Here is a 21,308-nt window from a genome sequence, read left to right as displayed (position 1 = left end):
GAAAACCAGGAAGTACACAATACTGGAAGGTAGGTACTGGAGGGTGTTTTGAGATGGAGTAGCTGACAACATTCAGAGTCCGACCATTGGCCAGAAAAAATCAGAATGCCAACCTGTCATTTTTTTGGTTCCCATTTTTGTGCCCTGGCTCTGGGGCACTTCGCACTTCACTAGAAATTCTCAACTTCCCTTAAACTTGGACCTACCCTAAAACATGGAGAATGCTGCCATACCTAACCCAGTTATATACACAAACTCACCATGCTCACTCAACCAACCAAGTAATTATTGAGTGTCTATTATTTGCCAGGCCTCAAAGGCAGGATGGCGAGGGGGAAAGAACAGTCCAGGCACCCAGGGAGCCCTCTGTAGCTTACAGTGTATCAGAGAAGACAGCCAGCTACTCAGATAAACACGCGCAGCAGTTACAAACTGAGAAGTGCCATGAAGTAAAAGTAGCACCATGAGAGCCTGTCACAGTGTCACCATGTATAGATTATGACATGCACAGCATCCACCTTTCACACACAAATCTTTCCTGTGCCACAGGCCCACTCTGAATAGAGACGTTGGGGACTGGGTCAAGCCTTGACCCTCCTGTAAATGGGCCTGTTTCCTCTTCTGCACAACCAAAAGCTGTGTAGAAGGTAGACAAGATCACAGGAGTATTAACTTAGGGCCCATGGATGGGCTTAAGGGATACCAACATAAATGGAGCTGGCCGGTTGGCTCAGCTGATTGGAGCATTATCCTGTACACCAAAAGGCAGTGCAGTGGGTTTGACTCAGCTCAGACACATACCTGGGTTGCGGGTTCCATCCCCAGTCAAGGCACATAACGGGGTGGGGGAAGTATCGATGTTTCTTTCTCACATTGATGTTACTCACTCTCTCTCTAGAATCAGTGATCATATCCTCAGGTGAGGATTTAAAATAAATACATAAATAAATGTGCTTTTTCCCCCACTTCTGGATAGTGGGTCCATATATTTCATCAGATCCTTCAGAGGGATTGTGACCCAATGAAACCCAAGGGCCTAAAGAGCAGACAATTATGGGATGTGAGTAGGGTGACAAAATGATGGACTCTGGAAGTAAGTTTTTGTTTCTTGGACACCACACCTTGCCAATGTGTACAGTAATAGAATGTAAGCAATAGAATAGGTGCCTCTATATATTCTTAGAATAGGGTTAGTAAATATTAGAATTATTTTCTGTAATGTACATCTGTAAAAACAATCTCACTCAAGACATCCTTGGTTTATAGCTACAGATTTGTTGGCTACATTTGCTGGTAGCATAAAAATTCTGCCTAAAATGGGATTAAGCCACAAGGAAAGGTATAAACTCAAATACAAAAGACATAACAGTTGATGGAGCTCTAGGCAGGGTCTGTTTCCCCTTCTCAGGGTCCCCTCGGTCCTTTGTGTGTGGCCATTTGATCAGGCTGTAGGGAGATGGCCATGCAACTTCCGAGCTTAATGTCTTTATTTATCACCATTCCTCGGAGACAGGAGAGAGTGGACTTTTGCAGTAGGAGGTTCGAGGGCAAAATCAAATGCAACAGGAAGCATGATAGTCCTTGATTTCAGTCTTGAAACTGAGTTGCATCCACAGACATCCTATGGATGGGGAAGCTTAGTCACCATACGACGGTACCCTAGAGCAGGGATGTCAAACTCACTTCCACCGGGGGCCACATCAGCCTCGCGGCTGCCTTCAAAGGGCTGAAATAATTTTAGGACTGTATACATATAACTACTCCCAAACTGCTAAGGAGTTGAAATCACATTCGGCCTTTTGAAGGCAACTGTGATGCTGATGTGGCTCCCCCGTGAAAATGAGTTTGACACCCCTGTCCCAGAGGAAAGATGGGAGGAACCCACCATTGGTGGCTACCGCTCTAGCAGCAAAACAAAGAAAGGTCCCCCCCCCAAGGAAGTCTCCATTACCCAAGTGTCACCTGCTCCATGGTAACCTGCCCTGGGTCCACACCGTCTGATTCACCCTCATTCTCGGCTGGAAGACAGACACACATGTATGTCCACACTGAAGGCAAGGCTGAGATATTTACATAACCAAATTTTCATTAGAAACTAAAGGGAATTCCCCCTTCAAAAGAAAACACTTTGAGATTAACTGATGTCTGTAAATTAGAAATTCTTGATTCAACTTGTAATACAAGTCTAGACAAAGACAGCTGGTTTGGCATAGTCTTTGGGGCATTGATATCCTGTCTATTCCTTGTCTCCTCTAAGGAGAGAGATTCATGTAGGTACTTCTCTAAGGTCAGGTAGGTTTCCAACCCTTTTAGAACCCATGTCTCGGTCTTGTGCCAAGAGTTGGCCATACTATGGGGAAGACTGGCACTTTCTTTCAGAGCTGAAAGGCTGCAGGTGCTTGAGTTAGAGGTTGTGAGGTACGTGTGGGGTAGGAAGGACAAAAAGGCGGAGACAGAAGCCTGTGCATAGCCATTGTGTTTTATTGGATCTGGTGTATTTTTTAAATTTTACAAAATATACAGAGGAGCCAAAAATGCAAAGCAGTCGACAGTGTTCTAACGGGAAAGGGAGCTCTCTGGGGGCCCTTCCCCTCAGGTCCTGGCTAATGGAACAAGCGGGTATTTTAAGGAGTGACAGCATGGCAGGGGTGCTGCTGATGATGTGGGACTTGGATCCTCTGGTTCCTGCCTTCTAGGTATGTTCAGGGCATCTCTGGGTAGATTGAATAGAGTAAGAGGAGACCCTAGGTGGGAATTGCAGAGGATATTTGGGGGGTTGGATAAAGCCTGGGCAGATCAAAGATTTTAATGAATGCCCCCACACTGGTTCAGATGCTATGCCAGCCTCCCTCCTTCCCTTTTCTTCTTGTGCATTCACTAGATGGTCCCTGACTCACTCCATGCTGCTAGGCTGAACCTTTGGGAGGTATCAGCCAGGACATCTCCCACCCATATTCCCCTGCCACCACCACAACCATACAAACAGGAAGGAAGGAGAGGAAAAAAATCCAGGGTGGAGCCAGACATCAGGATCCCAGGCTTTTCTGGGATACTGAGCATGGAAAATTTGTGGGGTGTTTCCAAGGAGAAAAGGTCTTTTGAAGAGCCTAGAAATTCATATTTTTATAGCTTAGTGGCAGACCTGTAGAGCTCAGAGTGATAGCCTGGCATGCCTTAGTTCTCACTGACAATCCCTAGGCCTTCCTACTCTATACTCTAGCTACCTCCTAGGACCTAACCACTGGCTCAAGCCCAAGATTTCTGCCTTTACATTCTTGTCCCCCTCCTACAGAGCTCTCAAAGGCCCTGTTCTGAAAGGCCAATCCGTGCCAAGAACAGAGAGGTTTCTCTGAGAAGGGAGTCTTAGGGAAAATGTTTATGAGATCCAGGATAGGAGAAGCACCATAACAGGAGAAATTCTGTCTAGTGTTGCAGTTTCTAGAGTGGGGCGGGAGGTGGAGAACCACTTCATTCCTATAGCAGGGGCACCCTCAGCACTGAATGTCAGGCAGGAAGGAGGTGGGAGCTGTTGGGAGTTGGGAACACCCAGCAGATGCACTCTGCCCACTCCCTGGCCCCTTTGGCTCCACTAAATTCCCAGGCTCTTGGATTCCTACAGACCCTGGGCAGGGCTAGGATGAAGACAGACCCAGGGAGAGAAGGGTGAGGTCCAACTGGACTAGGGCTAGAGCATGGTCAACAGACACCTGACCCCCCTGTCCTGGGGAGCTAGATGACATTGTCAAAGAGCTGCATGGACCTCATGATGTTCTCATCCTGTAGCCATAGTGTGAGAGAGGCAGATTGGAGAGAGAGAAAGAAAAAGAGCTCGTCAGAGACAGGGAGAGAGCACCGAGTTATAAATGCGGACGGTCAGAGACAGAGAGAAGCAATGAGGAAGGAGACACCCAGAGAGACTGGAGGTGAGGTGAGGAATGACAGGCCCCCCCCAGTTGTGAAGGAACAGGCTTGGGAGTGGCACTGAGTTAAGGAGATGATACTCTGCCCAAAGGAGCCTCCTCCTATATCACTGAATTAGACCCTGAGTCCAGACCAGGGAAATGTGGGGGTGGGGACCTGTACCTTTTGACAAGACTCAATGAATTCCTCGATGGTCACCACGCCATCCTTGTTCCTGTCCATCTTCTGTGAAAAGGTATTTGGGAGGGATAACAGGAGAGATGGCAGGAGAGAGGCAGGTAGAATTTAGATAAGTTCCCCACTGGGACCTCACCTTCTTCCCTTCACTCCAGGACCCTCCAGCCTACCCCATCCCAAGTACCTGGAAGAAGCTCTCCACATGCTCCCTTGGGGCCTCCTCCCGGAGTGCAGGATATGTATACTTGCCCATCATGTCGTAGATGGACTTCATGATATCAAGCATTTCCTATTAGGCCAAAAAAGAAAAGGATCCCTCCTCAGAGCCTATAGCCTCCAAGCTGGGAGGCCCAGGGCCCAGGGCAAGCATCACCCTTGCTGGTAATGCACATGTGGGTCTCATTTCCTTCCTGTGGGCCTTTCACACCTCCCCTCCAGCTCTTCAGTTGCCCTGCGCACCTCCTTGGTGATGCAGCCGTCCTTGTTGAGGTCATACAGGTTGAAGGCCCAATTCAGTCTGTCGTCTATGGTTCCTCGAAGAATCACTGACAAACCAGCCACAAAGTCCTGGGAAGGAGGCAGGGGGGAAGTAAATATGTCTTCAGACACCTTTCACCCAGCCTCCTCTCTGGGTTTGGCCTATAGATCCTGGCCCCGAAGCCCCAGGCCTCCCTGGCCCATCCTCTCCAGCTCACCTCAAAGCTGACGGAGCCGTCGTGGTTGGTGTCAAAGGCATTGAAGAGAAAAGTGGCATACGTGCTGGAGTCTGCAGAACAGTGGGCCCGTGAGCTTGGCTTCCAGACAGTGGAGGACTTCCAACCTCCGTGGGGCTCCCCAAACACCTCTTATCACTTGGCATTCCCAGCTTCCACGCCCCCCCCCCAACCCTCTCCCCAACACAGCCTAGAGATGGACAGACAGCTGCTTCCTTTCAGGCCTTGTCCCCTCACCTCCTTGAGGAAAGAACTGAGAGTAAATCTGCTTGAAGTTCTCCTCATTGACAATTCCGCTGGGACATTCCTGGGCAGTGGGGAGACCAGACTGAGGACACAGACAAAACCTCCTTCCGCATCCCTCCCCCTTCCACACCCAGAGACTCCCAGAGAGGGACAAAATCTTCATGTCTCCAGGGGGGTCACTAGAGCTCTTCTGATGGGAGGTAAGACTTCTTGCCAGTGCAAAAAACCCAAAAAAACAAAACCTAACCTGACCACCTACAGGCTCCACCCCTTCTCAAACAGGCCAGAACCTCCCGCTAGAAGTTCGGTCTACCCGGAAGGGAGTGGGGTGGGGGGTGGAAGGGGGAGAAAGGGATTCTCCCTCCCCCTCCCTTTCTGTCTCACACCTCTCCGGGTTTGGCCTTGCTTTTCACACTCACGTTCTTGAAGCCCCGGTACAGGACCTGCAACTCTTTGCGAGTGAACTTGGTTTGCTCCTGCAGCTGCTCCAGACCCTCGGGCCGGTGACACACGGTGGACAGTTCAAACTCATCCTCCACGCTGTCTGTGGGGGTTGGGAGGGCAAGGGAGGGGAAGAGGCGCGCCTCAGGCCCAGCCCCCATGACCCCTCCTCAAAATCACAGATTCATACAGCCCCCTATCTCCGATACCAGAGACCAGCCTGCCAGTTCCCTGGACATGAAAACAAGGAGACAAGACTCTGGTCAACTTCAAAGTCTATTGGCAGGCCTGGCCCAAGGTCAGGCCTGTCTCCAGAGCCAGGGATCCGACCGGGCACTGGTCCCTGGGCCCCTGATCCCTGGTAGGAAGAAAAGGTCCCAACCCATCTTTATCCCGTAAGGGGTTGGAGTGGTGAAGACAGGTTCGAGAACAGGCGTTTGAGGATCCCGAGCTTCTGGGCCTTCCCAGACCCACTCGGATCTGCCCCGTCCAGGTCTTGCCCCGCCCAGATTCCCGCCTTCCAGAGCCATGCTGGAGCCATGCCCCGCCCAGCTCCAGCCAAGCCCCACCTAGACCCCACCCCTGCCACCACTTCTGGTAAGCCTTAGCCAAGGCCCCACCCCCGGCCCCATCTCAGTCCCCCAAGCCCCCAACATTCAGTCCCCCAGGCAAATGCCCCCACCCCGTTCTCCCAAAGCCCCCCACCCTGCCCCCGCCCCCACCAGGAGAGTAAGTCACCTGGGTCCAGCGGGCGGGGTCTGTGGGGGCGTAGGGAGGCTGGGGCGGCTAATGCTGAAGGGAGCACACTGTCACCGAGAAAGCCGAAAACCCGACCAACTGCAGACACACGCCATGTCTGTCCCTCACACTCACTGCAGATCTCACAAACCTGCGTGTTACAATGCACACACCCCAGCCCCGCGCGCAAAAGCACACGTAACGAAAGCACAGGCATACACGAAATGGACCTCACGCATACCTGCATGCGGCACTCACACTGGTTCTTTTTCCGAATCTACCCCCAAGTGGGATCCGGAATCAAACACAAAGACACTCTCAGATAACTACAAAACGGGCCTTGATAGCTTGTAAAATGAAGTATGGTCCTACAGCATGGACAAGGCCCAACTGGGAAAACAGGCCTAGAGACAAAGGGAGGTCACTCAACTGGGAACCAGGCTGCCACTAGAAAATCCAAGTATCCTGGCACCTGGGCTCCATCTGCATGGGCGACATGCATTTCGACAACCATAACATGCCCAGGGGCGGGGCAGGAGGCCAAAGTCGCAGACACTAACCCAGCTAAGCCACGCACAGGCGCACAGACCCGCACAGCCGCCTCGACCAGCCCCTAGCACGTGGGTCACAGCACTAGGCTCGGGCCTCAGCCTGGTCACCCTGGCCACGCCAAATCACACAGGTCCCGCCCATTTCGCAAACTGGTACCACCCAAAGACACTAGGGTCCCGCACCCCAAACTGACCATGTCCCCACACTGTGCTTCCTCTGAGGACTGTAGCTACACCTACTCACTCTCGCGCTAGCCAGTGCCCACCCTGGGGGGGGGACACACTGGTCGAGCACACGTGCACACACACACACAGAGGCCCCCTGCAGTCACACTGTCCCACACGACGGGCCCCGCCCCGGAAAGTTACAGGAGCGGCACTTGCTTTCACTGACTGAGGGCAGGGCTTGGGGCCCGCAGCAAGGCAGCAGCTTGAGGAACCGCTGCTTCAGCGCTTTTTTAGTGGGCCCTGGAGGGTGGCCTGGGAAGAGAGAAGACCCCGGGAAGGCACATTAACCCCCACTGCCCCTCCGTTCCCTGTCCCTTTCCCACAATCACACATTAACCCCGGCTGGGGGCGGGGTGTTGGGGGAGGGTTGAAGGGGAATGGCGAAGGTAGCTGGGACCAGGTTAGGGGAGCCAGTGGGTTTCGGAGGCATGGAAAACCCACGGAGGCAGCTGGGGCACCTTGCATAATGCGACCCAGCTGGAGAGAGCGAGGCTGCTTGGGGCAGGTGGCATTGGCTTCAGTGTCTGCTGACCCTGTGCCCTTGCCTCCAGTGGTTCGGCTGGAGCTCTGAGGGTGATGTCCAACCCAAGGATTGCCTGGGTAGGAACACCTCTCTCTCTCTCACACACACACACAGACAGGCGTGCAGAGACACACAGAATGGTAAACCACAGAGCGGTGGATGCCATACAGCGACAGACAGCTCGATGCCCAGTCACTCACACCCCGAGGCCTAATTAAGCAGGCTTCAACACATGTGCGCACACACACGCCCTGACCAAAAACTCCTCAACGCAAGCACACAGCTGTGGCCCAGGAACAACATGACACATACGCAAGAGGAACTACACAGGCCGTCCTACACACACAGGACGTGTGGTATGACCAAACCACACGAAAACACATGCTGACCCTGGGGACAACATGCCACAGCGTGTTAATACCACTTGAGGACCTTATAATATTGTGACACACACCACGGTCCCCATGGCAAGTCCTCATGATCATACTGTGACCTATGCACCCACGGCTCCCAGACACTAAGGCTGCAGCTCATCCGCAGAAGCCCCGTCTGTCCAGAGAACGCCCACCTTTCTTTCCTACGAGCCCCCACCCCAAGGTACTGATATCTTCCCACCAGTGGAACAAGGCTCCCCAGCAGCTACTAACTCATCCACCCTGTAAGTGTCCCTTCCCAGTCCTTTCCAGTACAGCCTACTCTTTGAAGGTGAAATGATATTGAACTTTGAGGCAATAACGGACCTTAAGAGGAGTATTTTAGTGTAATGTGGGGCTAGCTGGAGCCCGCCGATCACACTTCCTCTCCTTCCCCCTTGGTCACACACACGTCCTGCAGCTCCCATCGCACCCTAGGGAGCCCTCCACGTTCATGTGTCTGTCTTCCAACTGCACCCACCTCCAGACTCCAGGGCCAGAGTCCGCACACACTGAGGCTGGCCTCAGTCCATTTCTGGAAGGGCCCAACTTCTGGTTGTAGGTTTACTCAGGCATCTGGGCTCCCATATAGGCCCTGCCCTCCCAATGCAGTCTCCACCCTCAGGAGAAGGCCCTGCTCCCAGGAGGTAACTGCTAGAAGTCACTGCCTTCTCCAGCTCCAACTGGTCCTCTCTCCCTCCTCCACAGCAGGAGCTCTGGAGAGGTGGGAGGGAGGCAAGTGGGCTGGATGGAGGATCGATGGCGGCCTGGCCCCTGGCCCAGGGCTCCATTAGCCTGGACTTTGGTTTCCAGAAGCTGAAGCTGTATTGCACCTGGGGCCTCTGGTGCTACGTAGAGCTGCCACCAGACTGGGGGGCAGCTCCCCCCTTCTTCCAACCTCCTCTTCACACGTCCTCCTTACCTGCTCCCAAGACTCAATCTCCTCTAGGCTCCTCTAAAGATAGAAAGAGAAAGGGGCTGCCTTCAGCCTACGGGATGCTGGGTTTCTTGGATGACCCTCTTCCCATCGAATAGTCTGAAGGGTATGGTAAGTCAGAGCCCAACTGATTTCATCCGGTAATGATTGGATGATCCCTGGCTAGTGTGGCTCAGTAGATTCCAGTTTGATTCCCAGTCAGGGCACATGCCAGGGTTGTGGGCCAGGTCCCCAGTTGGGAGCAACCCATAGATGTTTCTCTCCCTCTCTTTCTCCCTCCTTTCCCTCTCTCTCTTAAAAAAAAAAAAAGACTGGAGAACCCTGGTTCATCCAGGACCAATTCCTATTCCTCACCCCATCCCAATAAATGCGGCAGAGGATGCAGGGCGAGCTGGGAGTCTTCTGCTCTTACTCAACACTAGAGAAATTCATGGACCTTCATCTTGTCCTAGCTCCTTTCACATCTTTTTAGTTCTTCCCCGCGGTCCCCCTGTCACAGTTCTTGCCTGTTTACCTGTCCCTGGTGGAACTGGGAAACAGCCATGCTATGGAGCTGCACGCTTCTTGGCGTAAAGTGGAGGGAGAGGCCAAAACTCTCTGGGGGAGGCAGAACATGTTCCCCTCTCTACCTCCAATATCGCTCTCCCCACTTGAGTGGAGAACTGATTTCCCATGCCCAGTGTCCAGGCCCTGGGGACCATTCTGCCCTTGCATCCTGAGAGAAAGTGGGCGCCTGGGAGACAGGGTCCCTGATCTGACCCACCCCTCTCCCTCCTGCCAGAGTGGATCTATAAACATCTCATTCACAGTGTTCTCACTCCTGTCCCTCCAGAACCCACTCCCCTCCTAAGTCTTGGGTGTAGAGCTAGTAACGCTCAGGGAGCTCCGGGAACAGCCATGCACACAATCTGACACCCATGGGGCAGACACACACACTCTCCCCTCAAGCACCGTCACATCCACCATCTGACAAAGCCACATATTCCTGTCACCTACACAGGCTCACACAGTCACACACATGGACACACACAATCACACCCCTGTATCTCTCGAGTACTGAATCCACACACTCTGCAACCACACCTACAGGGATGGAGGCACAGAGTCACACACATCTTCCTAGCCATTGTGGGCCTCTGGCCCCAAAGGGGACTCCCTGGAAGTCTAGTGGTATCTCGGGACCCCCGGAACCTCCTTCCTCTACTCCAGATACCGCTGCCTATCTCCCGACCTCTCCTCATGTCCCCCAGACTCTCTTCATCTCCACACCCCAGTCCCCCCACACTGTGCCCCTTATCACTTCCCCAAATACCCTGTCTCCTCCCTGGTCCTCTATCTTCACCTCCGTCACACACCTAGTCCCCCAGATTTCCTCCTTACTTCCCCCAGATGCTCCACCCCAAGTCCCCCTCTCCACCTCTCCCAGATGCCCTGTTCCCCAAGCACCCCCCCACCTCCTGGAGATACCCCATCTCATCACTAATCTGCTCATCCCTGCTCCCAGTCATAAGTGAGAGTAGCCCCTCCCCAATGCTGGTGGCGGCTGTCCCTCCAGCCAGCAGCCCAGACCTGCCCAGACACCTGGGTTACCTTCCAAGGAGACAGGCTCAAAGAGCCCAAACTGCTCCAGGACCTTGACGAACAGAGCGAGGACCACAAGCACTGCGACCATCTCCAGCCCTTCCAGGTTCATGGTGGGCCCAGGGCATGGCCCCCACCGGCGGAGACTCACACAGGCCTGCCTGGCCCTCAGGCTCCCCAGTGTGAGTAGGACGGCTGCAGCCTCCCGCCCCTTTTCCCTCCCTGGATCTCCTCCCTCTCCCCACTTCTCTCACCCCGCCCCTGCCCCACTCACCTCCCAGCCACAACCTCCCAGCCACAGCCTCTTCCTCTTCACAGGCCACCTCAGCCTCGGGCCTGGCATCTTCTTGGGAGCTTTTGCTGTGAAGGATTTGGGCCGGGACAGGCCAGGCCAGAGGAGGGAGGCAGTGACCTGCCTCTGTCCCTGAGGACCGCTTCCCCCAGACACCCTGTGGCTACTCTGTGCCCAAGGGAGGAGGCAGAGGGAGGAGCCGTGCTTAGGGAGAAGGCAGGGAAGGATAGTGTGTGAGAAACGGTGAGCTGCACATGCATAAGTGACAGATGTAGGGGTCCGAGTATCTCAGGGGAGTCTGGGTGTTTTCTTGTGTGTATATTCCTGTGTTTGTCTGTGTGGAGAACATGTGTCTGTGTGTTTGCACATGATTGTGCACCTGTCTATCAGGTGTGTGTTTGTGTTTAGGGGTGTGTGACCGGGGTGCCTATGGTGTGTGTGTGAGAGTGTACTGGAGCATTTCTGAGTGTGTGCGGGGTGTGAGGAGTCTGTGTTTAGGAGGACTGTGGGATGTGGGTCTGAAGACTGGGAGGTAATATGGATGTGTCCTATAATTAGGCGTGCGGGTCTATGGTGGTTGTGTAATTGTATCTGCATGGAACTGGACGAGAATATAATAGAGGAGAAGGCAGTGACCTCTCCCGTCGGGAGGACACCATCAACATCGATTGTGGTTGCCATAGAGACTGTGAAGGGGGGAAGCACCCTCTTCCCACAGGCCACAGACAGGGAAACTGAGGCCCAGGGAGGGAGAATTAGGTCCAATAGCCTAGGCAGGAAAAAGGCTACTTAGCCCTGGCACAGCTCTCTGGGGAGGAGACTTATTTTGGCTGCCTTTGTGACCAAGAGACTCAAGTGCCTTGGGCGAGGAGGAGGGACTGTGCTCTGCCCTTCCCCCTGACTGAGGCCTCACCCAGGAGCTGCCAAAGCCCTGCCTGCTCCTAGGGAACCATTACTGAGCAGATGGAGAGGCCCAGGGTGGAAGGGAAATCTGAACCCTCCAAGGGCGCCACCCCCCACCTCCACCTCCTGGAACATTCCTGGAGCCCCTCCCCCATCCAGCTCCTTCCTGGTAAGTGGTGCTGGTGAGCGTAGGGGGTGGGGAGAGGCCTGCAGAGCCAGTGAGCCAGGAGCCTAGAGCTGCTGAGTTACTGCATGGCTGACCGAGCACTCACTACGTGCGAGGTAGGGTACTTTGTGCTTAACACATTATTATGTTGAATTTTCACAATAAACCTGTGAAGATGGTACTGTTATCCCCAGTTACAGGTGGTGAAACTAAGGCAAAGGAGGTCACATCAGTAAGTACCAGAGCCTCGATTTAAACCAGTCTGGCTGTGAGCCCGCTGTGCTCTAAACTGCCGCACCACACTGGCTCCCGTCTTAGACAGCTTGCCCATCCAGGAGGCTCAGTGTAGGGGGATGGACCCCAGAGGAAGCCCTCCTTCCTGGTCCCGCTCTGGGGTGAGTGTGTCTGAGCCCCTGTTGTGGGGTTGGGGTTGGGTAGCCGCTGCTTCATTTGAGATTCACTGATCTGTATAGTTCTACAGACCACCACTGGGGTTCAGGCCTCCGTTTCACATCTATCTTACCCCTCTACTTTCCCCACCCAACAGCCCTGGAAGGTGTTCCAAGGCGGATTGAGGAGGAGGACAGCCTCAGGCAGGCTTGATCCTCCGCTTCCCCGCCACCCCCGCCCCGCCCCGAAGAAGAAGTCAACTCAGGAACTACTTTTGGACTCTCCCACTTCACAGATTACAGACTGACAAGTGAACCCAGCAAATTGTTCCTGTCATGGTCCAAATTCCACATCCAGCATTTAATACCTTTCCCCTTCCCCTCATCAGCAGGTGCCCCCCACCTTTTTTTTTTCCAGCCAGTTTGGCCTCCTCACTGTCCGGCTCTGTCTGTGCCTTTGTTCTTGCTAGTCCCTCTGCCTGGAATACCCTCCCTTCTGCTTTCCTTCTATACTACAGCTTTCATCTACCCTTTGAAAGCATCTTTAACTCCCATCCCTTCAGAGCCTCCAGCCCCCAGCGGGCTCTAGGTACCTGAATTTCTACTGAAGTCAATGTCGGGCTTTCAAAACTCAGCACCTAATTCTGTAATGTTACTAGTGGGAACAACAAAAGGAGGTAGCTTAGCATGCTAGGTAACAACATGGGTCAGCGTGCCGGATTCCCTGGGTTCAAATCCCAGCTTTGCCTCTTAATTTTAAGTTGCAATTCAATGGGCACATTCTTAACCTCTGTGTGCCTGAGTTGTTCATCTCATACGGTTGCTGGGAGGAGTAAATGAATTAATGCATGGAAAGCTGATAGAATAACTCCTGGCCCAGAATAAATGCTGAAGTGTTTGTGACTGAAAGGGCAAAGCCAGGCCCATTTGCTATGGTGGCACCATTTGCCTAGCAAGCCTATGACCTTGTTAAACATGACTGCCATTTCACTCTTCTGAGCTTGTCCCCAGGACTGGAAATTACTGGAAGCAAGAACAGAACTCACTGGCTCCCTACAGCCAAACAAACTGCAGCCTCCAGTCACAGTGCCCCAACAGCCCAGGGGCAAAATGGCAATGCCACCCCTTTTTTGTTTTTTAAGATTTTTATTTATTTTTAGAGAGAGGGGAAAGGAAGGAGAGAGGGAAAGAAACATCAATGTGTGGGTGCCTTTCACGCGCCCCCTACTGAGGACCTGGCCTGCAACCCAGGCACGTGTCCTGACTGGGAATCGAACCCAAGACCCTTTGGTTTACAGGCCAGCACTCAATCCACTGAGCTATACCAGCCAGGGCCCCATCCTTTTTAAAATCCAATTATAATCCAATAAAAGCTCAAAGCCCCCACCCCTTGAGGGTGGTGCATCTCTCCACATCCCCCTCTCCTTTCTTGGAGAGTGAATAAAAACTTTATTCTCTACACTTTCTTCTCTTTGTGAATTCTTTCACAGTCCGCATCACCAACCACCTTAACAGTGACCATTATTAATAACATGCCACACCCGCCTTACATTTCCAGAGCACTTAACAATTCACAGACATTTACACAAACATTGTTCTCTCTTTTCTTTTCTTTTTTTTTTAAATTGTTTTTTAAAGATTTTATTTACTTATTTTCAGAGAGAGGGGAAGGGAGGGAGAAAGAGAGAGAGAGAAACATTAATGTGTGGTTGCCTCTCATGTGGCCCACACTGGGGACCCAGCCTGCAACCCAGGCATATACCCTGACTGGGAATCGAACCGGCGACCCTTCGGTTTGCAGTCTGCTCAATTCACTGAGCTACACCAGCCAGGGCACAAACATTGTTCTCTCAGTGGCTTCCCCTGATGACCCCATGAGGTAGGCAGAGTGATTGGTGGTGTGCCCATTTTACAATGAAATAAACAAGGACCAGAGAGACAAAGGAACTTGCTCATAGTTAAATGATGCAGATTTGAACCCAGATATTTCTGGATCAATCCTGCTTCCTTAGCTAGATTCTAAGTTCCTAGAGGGCCAGGCTGTTAAAAAATTGGACATGTACAGATTGAACGCCAGGCTCTACGCTAGTGCTTGTGGAACAAAGGTGAACCAAACAGGGCTTGGCTCCCACTGGTCAGGGAGTTCTCCCGCTGAGAGAACTACAAGCCATCTATTCATTCAAAAAATACTTGTTGCATGCCTACCACGTGGTAGGAACTGTTTGTTCTAGGCAAGGCATAAAATGAGCTATAGTAAAAACTTTCTAAGTTGGGAAGGCTTTCTAAGTTGGAGAGGGTATTTTTTGAGCTAACTCTTAAAGGGTGGCCAAAATGTCACCAGGCCACCTTAATAAAGGGATCAACATTTATTGGGCATATTTTGTGTCCTGGATGCTTCACATACATTACCTCACTTAGTCCTCATAATAAACCTGATAGGTAGGTTCTATTATTCCTGTGGTGACATTTGCTATGGTCAGAGTGAGTAGTAATGTACCTATTCTGCCATTGAAGAAACTGGGGCTCAGAGAAGTGATTTTCCCAAGACAGCAGAGATGATAAAGGATGGATCAAAACTTGAAGCAGAACCAATAATCTGCCATCTCCCTCAGGCTGTCTCTCCAATGGATGTGGGTGTGTCAAGAGATCCTGCAGGTGCCCTGGCCAGCGTGGCTCAGTGGATTGAGTGCAAGCCTGCTAACCAAAAAGTCACCGGTTCGATTCCGTCAGGGCACGTGCCTGGGTTGTGGGCCAGGTCCCCAGCTGGGGGTGTGCAAGAGGCAACTGATTGATGTTTCTCGTGCACGTGGCTGTTTCTCTTCCTCTCTTTCTCTCTCCCTTCCCCTCTCTCTGAAATTAAATAAATAAAATCTTAAAAAAAGAAGAAGAAGAAATCCTGGGGGCTACTGTGGCTTAGCCACCCAGGGGAGCTACAAATGATAAGACCAAAAGGGTTAGACTCCATGGAGCCTTGAATGCCAACCTCTTCCATTGAAAGACGCAGCAGAATAGTATCTCCCTGATTTCAGATGCTGAGTCACAGATGGACAGACTGACAACCTTGCAGCCAGCTGCCCTGTCCCCGACCCTCCACTTCCCTCTCTCACTGCTACTCTCAACCTTCAGAGAGCTTGACCCAGCCACACAGGCACTCAAGGTCCTAAATCTACCAGGCTTCTAGTGGGAGAGTCTGCCAGAAGCAAAAGAGGAACCTGTTTTTTGAGTTCTCCCTTCTCCCCACTCAGCAACCTCTCAAGTCTCAGGGCCCGGTGAGAAACTTGCCCAGATATGTCCTCCCAAGCATTCCCGTGCCACTTAGCTCTTTACTCAAACGAGTGAAGTCTTAATGGAAACACATCAGGCAGAGTGAGGGCTCAAGGGAAAACTTAATTTTTTAAAAAAAGATTTTATTTCTCTTGAGAGAGTGGGGAGGGAAGGAGAGAGGGAGAAAAACAACAGTTAGCTGCCTCTTACAACCCAGGTTGTGCTCTCACAAACTGTGGACCTGGCCCGCGACCCAGGCATGTGCCCTGACTGGGAATCGAACCAGCAACCTTTGGGTTCATGGGCCGGCCCTCAGTCTACTGCGCCACACCAGCTAGGGCAGGGGAAAACTTTCTTGAAACATTAGTTGGGCCCTCCCTGGGTCTCTCAAATCTCACCAGAGATACTCCTATCATTTAGTCATTTAAACCTTATGGGGGGACCCACTCTATGTAACTGTCCCACTTTTCCATCTGTTCTTATTCCCCGAGTGAAGATCCCAGCCAGTGAAGACCCCAAAGCCCTTCTCTCAGTCCCTCGACTTACTGTACCCAAGCAGTACAGAAGACACAGCAGCCCCCAGCTGTATCAGGTGATTAATGAACTCCCTAGGCCTTTGGGCTATTTTGGGGCCTGGAAGTCATGCCTGCTATGATTGAAGCTGGCCCCGCCTGGCTCTGGCCATCTGTCACTGGAGACAGGCCCAAGCAGTGGGCTTGGGGGAACGCATGCTCCCCAAGCGACTTCTAAGTATGGCTCTGTCTCAGCCTCATCTCTCCTGTTTCTGGAGAGACCTGCCTCTACTCCAAGGGCTGAAGTGGAGTGGATAGCATGGAGAGAGCCAGAGAACTACAGCTCCCAGAATGCCAGGGGGCTAGGCTGTTTTGGTCTCCCCAGGCCAGGTGGGGAAGCGATGCTGGGTTCTGTGGGCCCTGCCCAGGCAGCCCTAAGGAAACCCAAGTGGAGGCACGCACAAATCTCAGCAGTGCCATGATATGATGCCCATAACCCCATATAAATTCCACAAATCCCACACTAAACTACAGCCTTGTGAAGGCCATATAACTAACTTAGTGTGACGCAGGAACCCCAACCCAACTCTAAGGCACAAAACTCTATGTACATGCAGTTTCGCTATCACAAAATCCCAGGGACACACAGCCCCAGCATTCACAACCCCAGTGACGCATGCACAGCCCCCTTAGGACAGACTCCTAGAGACACACAAAACGGTGACATACACTCCTCATGCCACATAAGTCTATCCATCCCATCAGGCATGGGCTCACTAGCTGAGTTCATGTTGGTCCAGCCCTACCTCCCCAGTCTCCTTAAGATCCCATTAAACTGAACAACTCATAAAGGGCTGTGCCTTTCCCCTGCTCTGCTGCAAGCTTCCTCCTTTTATCCCTGTGGGGGGCTTTGCCTCTTACACCCACCTACTGGAGGCCCCCTCCTCTGCCATCAGTGAGAAGCCCAGCACGCTCCTCCACCATTGTGGGGGACCGTGATGCCCCCTCTGCTTTCCTCCTTGACGACCCCCTACCTCCTCCACGTTCTCTATAAGGAATCCTAACCCGAGCTCCACTTTTGTCAGGGGTATTGCCCTTTAAACCCTTTTCTTTGAGAGATCCTGCTCCCTCAATCTTTGAGGGGCCCTTTCCCTTCCCTCCTTTGTAAGTCTCCTATCCCACTCTGCTCATTTATTCAGGGGTCCATCCCCTTCCTCCCTTCCTCATACCTGGCGACAGCGACCCAGTCACCAGCTGGTAGAGGGATCGCGCTGCCTGCCCCAATGGGCTCCGGCACCTGCGGGGGCAACGGTTCATGGTTCCGCTGGGAGCACAGTGGCCAAGCTCCGCCCCCAAGTCTCCAGGTGGTCGGGTCGCCCCGTACCCAAGTGGGCCCTGCGAGGGCAGCGCCGGAGGGTGGGACCTGCAGGACCAGGACCTCAGACAACAGAGCCTTGTTCCTCTCCAGGTCTTCTCCGGGTCGCATGAGGGGAACTCGCCCCCGACCCAGCATCTAAAGCACTGGACCCCAAAGTTCCTAGACTGAGGCTGAAGTGGAGGCGGGGCGGGGGGCGGGGAACGGGCGCGGCGCAGACTCTCTTCATAGTCTTCTTTGGGAATATTTTCCGGATTTCTGGTGGGAAGGGGGGCACCCACAGGTTTTGAAAAAGGAGTCGGGGGCATAGTTAACCTTACCTTTTATTGCCCTTCTTCAGCCCCTCCTTCTCTGCCTGTCACACCCCTCCTCTTCCCATTTTGGCAGAGATAAGAAGGGGGTAAGAGGACACAGTTGTCATGGCAACTTCCCACACTTCCTGGACCAATGGGAGAGAGAGCAGAAGGGAGGAGGAGGAACTGACCAGTGTATTGGGGTGACAAAGAAGGGCAGCAGGGATGTGAGTCCACTGGTCTGTCTCCTGGCTCCCAATCCCTTTCTCGTGGCTGATCCTGTTTTGTGTCCCTTTGTTGTCCCAGCGAATTCATAGACTTTCCCGTCATGTGCTGCCAGCCAAATGCATCAGAAACCCCCCTCTCCTCTGTCCCTGTCCTGACTCCTTTCCCCGACTCACCCCCATCTGGCTTTACCAAAAGTAAACCTCTTAAAGGACGCACCAATGTCTTCACACTCTGGGACAGCCTACAGAAGGGGCATAGTTCCACTCCTCCGACTGGGATCCCGTATTTTTGGCTAAAATATCTTGCATTTATGCACTGAGAGTCACATCCGAACTCCATGCAAATCTTGCCCCTTGATTTGGTGACCCCTCTTCTGATTCAGCTCCGCAAGCTCATTATGACCACACGGGGGCGCCCCAGTCCGGGGAACGATATTTATGGCCAGAAGGACCTCACTCTGACTCCGGAGATCCCAGGCGCAGGGACCAGAGCTCAGAGCTCAGGCCTTGGCCAGCCTGCTCCCAATTCTCTCCCCATCTTCTCCAGTCCTGTCTTTTCTTCCAGCTGGGAAAGGCCTGCTGCACTTTTCCCACCTCGCTGCACTGCCTAGCGGCCCTGCAGGGCTGGTAAGACCGGAGTAGTTAGATGCGGGGCAGGGTGGCTCTTGGACTTTCCCCTCCCCTAAAAGTCATCTTCCGTCTGCACAGAGACTATACTTTGGGAACTTAAGATGGCCCAAATGCACCTCCTCCTAGCGCGTTCTTCAGCACCGCGGACAACGTCTCCCTCTCTGGCTTCTTTCTCATCAGGCGTCTCCAAGCACACAGCGCTTTATTTCAGGGGGTGTCCCAACCCCATTTGACTGCTATAAGATAGCCCTCCTTCAAAAGGAGAGCTCCCGGTAGTCCTATTTCCTCTTTCCAAGTCTTGTGTAGAGCTATCTACAGAAAGGATGCTTATGACATGAAACAGATTGCCAACATTTGACCTTTCTATTTCCCTTGGGAGGTAGGCAGGCAGGAAGTAGCATTCCCCATTTTACAAAGTGAGGCCCAAAGAGAGCAAAAGTCCTATCACGCTTCCAATCCTGCACTTTCTAATACAAGTGCTTCCCCACCTTCACCCAATCAATCTCTGATTCAAACAGCCACGTGGAGAGGGGATGATTCCCTTAAACAGGAGAATCAATTAAAGCGGGAAGCAATCACTGACTAATGTGGTGCTAATGAGGGCCCTGGGGCCCCTACCACTCTCAAGGATCCAGAGATGGTGAGAACAGTTCAAAGCAGAGCTAGACAGCTGGACCTTTCGATCCCATCAAGGTCTGAGGCACATCTAGGACACATCTGGGGCCTGCCCGAATGGAAGGGCTTCCCTTTCTGGGAGTCCTGGTGTAGGGAGGAGGACCTCCACCAGGGTCAGCGGGTCAGGGAGACACTTTCTGAAGGCATTGCATTCTAGTCCTATACCCGTCCCCAAGTCTTAACCTTGCTCCCATCCGCACAGACAAGAATCATGGCCTCCTTCTACCTCCCTAGCTAGTGCAGACACAGGAGAGAGTCTACCCCTTCTCATTCTCTGTTGCAGTTCTTGGGCAGGCTGCACAATAAAAGACAGAAACACACGTACGTGGAAATGTACACAACTGTCACCCACACAAACACACAGATCTGCCTTCCAAACCCAGCAATGTGCACAGGCACAGATGTACTGGTCTCAACCCCCGCCCCACAGTGTGGGAGAAAGGATATCTGGGCAGCAAAGGGGTGTTGGGGGCAGTTACAAGGGGAGGCCACACGGCACCTTCCAAGCCTAGAGCTTCTATCTCTGGGTCTGGAGAAGAGGCAAGAGGATGTGTTTTCCTTTGGGTTCTGGTATGGTTGTTGGGTGTTGAAAGAGCTTCTGTTGTAAGAATGATCTCGGAGTACTTCATGGCGGGAGGGGCCTGACCCAGCATTAACCAAAGCTCCCGGACAGGGGCCAGGCTGGGCGGCTGGACATTAGAGTCTCTGCTAGGGTCCACCTGGGCTTTTTGCAAAAAGCGTGGGGTAAGCAGTGGTGTGTACTAAAGACCCCCTTCTGCACCAGGAAGCCAGAGAGACAGCTAGCTTAAGACACATCACTGACATTCTCAGAGCCCGACTGAAGACACCACATGGAAGTACACAATCAGCGTCAAAACACCAACATAACCGGCATAGTCTCACAATCACAAAACACAACACAACCCACCTCTGCAAATACTTGCCCCAGGAGTTCACAAAATCTTACAAAGAGACGTACCACCATAAAGTGAAGCCTGACACATTCTGGCAGCCACATACCACTTCACACCAAAGCACATACTCAAAGCATAGAGTTGCACATAGAACAGAAACATATGGTCAAACAACTTCATTAGTACAACCAGGGTACTACGCAACCTGCTCCAACGTCTGACGAGATCATACGATTGCACAGCCACATACAATCGCACTCACCCTGGCCGTCACCAAGCCCGGAGCACATGGCAACCAGCTGTGGGAGGCGAACACATGTATACACAGACACACACAAAAAATGACAGGCGCTCACTCACGTATCACCTCCCACCATAACCCTCCCTGCCTTGTGTCACACGGGCCCACACCTGCCGCCTCTCCCCACCTGCCCACCTGCTCTCCTCACCCTGTTACCCCACCTTGGGACCCAAGGCTTTAAACTCCAGTGTCCTGGGACCCAGAACAGCTGGAGGGTGTCTGGGAATGGGGCAGAGTGTGGGTAAGGGCTTGGCAGGGGGCAGAGGCATAAGGGTCTGGGGGGATGGAATATACCCTCCCTCCAACGACCCCCCATCCACAGACTCACCGGTGAGCTGGTCATAGGATCCGTCCAGGTCTCGGGAATCGGACAAACTCTCTTTGCGACCCTGGCCCCGCATGGCCCCCGGCGACCCCCTCCCTCCCTCCTGGGCCTTGGGAGGGGGCGCCGGGTGGCCAGGATAGGGCGCTCACACGGCGCCCCCTGGCGGCGTAGCACACGGAGGGGCTGGGGGCCAGGAGAGTCTGGACTAGGGTAGAGAGTCTGGGGACCAAGAGGGGTCTAGGGCCCACCCGGGGGTCCTGGGGCAGGAGAGGAAGGGAGCCTTAGCAGTAGGTGAGCGCAGAGCCTGAGGCAGAGCGGAGCTGAGCAGAGCCGGAGCCGAGCTGCCTCTCTCCTCCCGCCCCCTCCCCGCGGCTGTCATCGCTGCCTCCCCCCTTTGGCGCTGCCGGGATTGGCTCCCCCTACCCCCGCCCCCTCCTCTTTGCAGCTCGGGGGAGGCACCCGGTGAAAGGGTGAGCTGGGAAGTGCGGGGATGGAGACAGGCTCTCCAGCAACACTACTCCCTAAACCTGAAGCCACGGGCCTTGGGGGTGGAAGAGAAAGCAGGGCCAAAAA

General features: G+C 53.1%; 1 protein-coding gene across 10 annotated transcripts; it reads right to left on the bottom strand.

Annotated features, from left to right (window-relative positions):
• Window positions 1–728: 728 nt before the first annotated feature.
• Window positions 729–21,112, bottom strand: KCNIP2 (potassium voltage-gated channel interacting protein 2). 10 transcript variants are annotated; one of them, XM_053923506.2, is made up of 11 exons: window positions 20,739–21,112; window positions 7,172–7,267; window positions 6,237–6,290; window positions 5,477–5,601; window positions 5,049–5,118; window positions 4,794–4,864; window positions 4,558–4,665; window positions 4,283–4,387; window positions 4,084–4,146; window positions 1,963–2,018; window positions 730–1,621 (listed from the first exon to the last, which is right to left on the bottom strand). In XM_053923506.2, exons 1-11 carry the CDS (start codon window positions 20,809–20,811, stop codon window positions 1,588–1,590), a joined length of 855 nt encoding a protein of 284 aa, XP_053779481.1. In that variant the 5' UTR covers window positions 20,812–21,112; the 3' UTR covers window positions 730–1,587. The 10 variants fall into 10 exon arrangements, with proteins under 10 accessions (XP_045047344.2, XP_053779481.1, XP_053779482.1 ...); XM_053923507.2 differs by having other exon boundaries at window positions 1,952–2,018; window positions 20,739–21,111; XM_053923510.2 differs by lacking the exon at window positions 6,237–6,290 and having other exon boundaries at window positions 733–1,621; window positions 5,477–5,597; window positions 7,168–7,267; window positions 20,739–21,111.
• Between the last annotated feature and the right edge of the window lie 196 nt (window positions 21,113–21,308).

This window comes from Desmodus rotundus, chromosome 4 (genome assembly GCF_022682495.2).
Source record: "Desmodus rotundus isolate HL8 chromosome 4, HLdesRot8A.1, whole genome shotgun sequence".
NCBI classification, from domain to species: domain Eukaryota; kingdom Metazoa; phylum Chordata; class Mammalia; order Chiroptera; family Phyllostomidae; genus Desmodus; species Desmodus rotundus.
Note: the sequence above shows the minus strand (reverse complement) of the source record. Positions and strands in the feature narration are given on the sequence as shown.

Bases quoted from the DNA above. Each gene is read 5' to 3' on its own strand.
- KCNIP2 (XM_053923506.2), bottom strand. From the start codon at position 20,811: ATGCGGGGCCAGGGTCGCAAAGAGAGTTTGTCCGATTCCCGAGACCTG. The intron at 4,666-4,793 runs GTGAGCTGGAGA...CCTCCTTCCCAG, and splicing joins ACGGCTCCGTCAGCTTTGAG to GACTTTGTGGCTGGTTTGTC. The intron at 4,147-4,282 runs GTACTTGGGATG...ACCTTTTCACAG, and splicing joins ATGTGGAGAGCTTCTTCCAG to AAGATGGACAGGAACAAGGA.